This window comes from Camelus bactrianus, chromosome 9, assembly GCF_048773025.1.
Source record: "Camelus bactrianus isolate YW-2024 breed Bactrian camel chromosome 9, ASM4877302v1, whole genome shotgun sequence".
Classification (NCBI taxonomy): Eukaryota; Metazoa; Chordata; class Mammalia; order Artiodactyla; family Camelidae; genus Camelus; species Camelus bactrianus.
In genome coordinates, this window is record NC_133547.1 from 7,238,688 (window position 1) to 7,242,227 (window position 3,540).

At 36.0% G+C, this 3,540-nt stretch overlaps 1 protein-coding gene across 1 annotated transcript; it reads left to right on the forward strand.

Moving 5' to 3' along the window:
* Positions 1-817: 817 nt before the first annotated feature.
* LOC141578742 (vomeronasal type-1 receptor 4-like) lies at positions 818-1,765 on the forward strand. Its single transcript, XM_074371207.1, has one exon. The coding sequence runs from the start codon at positions 818-820 to the stop codon at positions 1,763-1,765; it is 948 nt and encodes a 315-aa protein (XP_074227308.1).
* Positions 1,766-3,540: the final 1,775 nt, after the last annotated feature.

The window sequence follows — 3,540 nt, forward strand, 5'->3', positions numbered from 1 at the left end:
AACCCCTAATTTATCCCTCCCTGCTCTTCCCCCTTTGGTAACTATAGTAAGTTTTCTATGTCTATGAATCTGTTTTTGGTTTATAAATGGAAAATCCTGTATTAGATGAGTTTTTAAATACTTGTTTTTGAACTATTGTGTAATGCATTCAAATGTCTTTTAAAATACCAAAAATATACTTTAATAGAATTTTTAGATATACATGTTCACGTAGAACTGAAAAATTGTGCTCTACACTGGAATTTGGCACAACATTGTAAAATGACTATAACTCAATAAAAAATGTTAAAAAAAGAATTTTTAGATATTAAAAATATCAAAAATGACAAAATATGCAAAACAAGTTCAAATGCAAATTCAAATACACACAGTTCTCTTTGTGTGTTAGAAGTATAATGTTCTACATAGAAAGGTCGGAATATTGAAACATATGGCTTCAGATAAAATCTGACAGTATGCAATCTAATACTCTTAAGAAAAATGCCATCTAACATGCAAATTTAACTTCATCTTTTGTATAAGCTCAACATGTCCTAGGTAATACACTAGAATTCTTGGTGTTAGTAATAGAATTCTACCTTCTTTATAAAACCTAATTCTGTACTCTATGGTTCACAGGAATTCCTCAAAATGTGTCTCTGAAAATGTCATACCTCGACCTGAAATACAAACAAGTTGGACATTTCATACCCTAACCTCCAGCTAACCTGTCAGTTCTTACGTTCTTCAAAGCCCCATTATAATTTCACAATATACTCTACACTGTTTCCATACAAACTTGGTGGACCTAATTAAGACATCTAAAATCAGTAAGAGAATGTTTTCAAGTAATGAAATGTTTCAGTTTTTTGACGTGTTTCAAATTTGTGTTGGTTTCATGGGAAACTCATTCCTTTTCCTGTCATATATGTGCATGTTCATAACTCAATATCACATGAAAAATGCCAGAGATTTGATATTTATACACCTGACATTGGTCAATGTTTTGACCATCCTGTTTAACCTAATACCACATTTGATGTCATCCTTTGGAGAAAGACATTTTTTGAATGATCTTGGTTGTAAGGCAACTTTGTACGCATTCAGAGTGACCCGGGGTCTTTCCATCTGTACCACTGCTTTCCTGAATGCCTTCCAAGCCATCACCATCAGTCCCAGGAATTCTACATGGGCATGGTTCAAATCTAAAATCTCCATCTGTATTTACCCCTCATTCTTTTCCTTCTGGCTCATCAACATGCTCATCTATATCCATGTCATTGAAACTGTAGTAGCTAGACGCAATGTCACATATGTTGGGGTTTGGCATTCTTATATACGCTGTCAATCCAAGCCGGCAGACAAACACCTTTCAAAGACATTTATATGTGTCATGGTGATTCGAGATCTCTTCTTCGTGGTCCTCATTGTGTGTTCCAGTGTGTACATGGTGAATCTCCTCTACAAACACCGCCGGAGGGTCCAGCACATTCACAGCCTCAGCCTCTCTTCCCAGTCATCTCCTGAAATCAAAGCCACCCACACTATTCTTTTGTTAGTAAGTTGCTTTGTTTTCTTTTACTTCTTAGAGAATGTCATCACTCTTTACTTGTTGTATAATCCTAAGAGAAACCCAACACTGGAGAGAATTATTTGGATTATTTCATCCTGCTACCCAACCATCTGCCCCTTTGTCCTGATGAAAAATAATAAAATTATTTCCAAAATTATTTCCCCCATTTCAAAGATGAGGATTACTTTTTCTCAAAAAGCATTTAGGAGATGATCTGATACCAGCAACTTTTCTCAGCAGCATAGGAGTCATCAGAATGATTTATTTACATGTGGGAAAAATGTCATGTGGCTCTCAAAATGGGGCTAGGATGAATTGAGATGAGCTGCAAATAAAACATACACACAGATTTGCTTCTTACCATGAAGAAGAGTACAAAAATATCAAGTGTTTTTTATACTGATTACTTGTTTACCTGACAACAATTTGGGTTAAACAAACTGTAATTGTATCATCAGATAGATTTATGTACTTTGTTTTTACTGTTTGTAAAACTGTGGCTTCTAGAAACTTTTTCATTACATTGAGACTTGAATTATATTTTTATTAAACTACTCTGCTCTCATAAACATCATTTATCTATTCAACAAATAGATATACCATACCTGGCAAATTTTAGGCACTATGTTAGGGGCTGAACGGGCATTGGTGATTAACACAGCCAGTATATAATTACTAGGGTGATTATAGAGAATGTTGTGCTATAAAAAGTAAGTTCCTGTGACAATTCTATAAATATTTCACGAAGGATAAGGGTTTTGGGAGTGTTGGGACTTTTACTCATTACCCACTATGAAATGCAGACAGCGTCTTTCTACATCTGTGTAAATTCATCCATAGTAATAACCCAATCCATGCAACTCCTATGTCTTTGTTATTTTAGATCCACACTGTTATGATAATTTCAATTAAATATGACCCTCCACTTTCAACAATTTTTCATTAGAAATAGTATGACCTTTTCCCACCTACTGTGCCTCATTTGCTTTAAGTAGATGCAGTTTGCACAGTTGTTTTTTTTTTTTTGGAACATTTGCACATGTATGACCACCAGTTGAAATTATTCTTTTGCCTTGATCTTCCAAACCCAATTCAAGCTTAAGCATTAGTCACTCCCTTTTTCAGGTTATGTAATGATGGTTTTCTTCACCTATCTTTATGGTATTGCAAGTTTGCCAAAAATTACACCACTCCACGAACTTTCTGAGTGGATGCTCCCGTGGAACCAGCACTGAAATCAGGGAATAGGACACTGATGTTCCCACGAGTCCCTACATGTCCCCTCCTGTCTCCTTCCCAAAACGTATCTATTCACTGGACTAGTAACACCACCTCCTGCAATCATTTTTAGGTTGAATCCGTCCTCATTAATTCCACAGCATCTCGAAATAGCTATATCTGAGTCCTCCCAAATATTAGCTCACGTTCAAGCTCCATTCTGTGTCTTGGGTCCATGGTGCATCCATGGTGTGTGTCGGCAGATCTGACACCACGTGCAACCCCTGAACTTTGGTTCCTATTTTATTGTATCTGATTCTGCTCACCTGGAAATGTTACCTAAGGTTGATTGAATCTGAATATAACTCAGCAGATTCCAAAATATTTCAAATTTGCCAAACAAACAGGGTCTTGGCAAGTGCAATCTTTGTTTTTAATCATTTCAAATAAGGCCATTTTAAATAGAAAGTATAGAAAAATTGTATTAAGCATATTAAGTATTTCCCAGACAGAGTAACACAAACAGAGGAAACATTTTGGCATTTGGTTAGTCATCATTTTATGGGGCATAATATGTCATGGGGCTTAAACCTTAAATCTGTTTCATAGGCGCCACTACTATCCAGCGATTAGTCTCTTGTAAGTTCTTGTTAGAGGTGCCCTGGGTGTAAACATTTCTGTGCATACAGTTTCACACCTTGCCTCATGGGGTCGACTATCTTAAGTGGAAGTACTGATTGAAAGATTATTAACTTATAGGGAACGGGGTA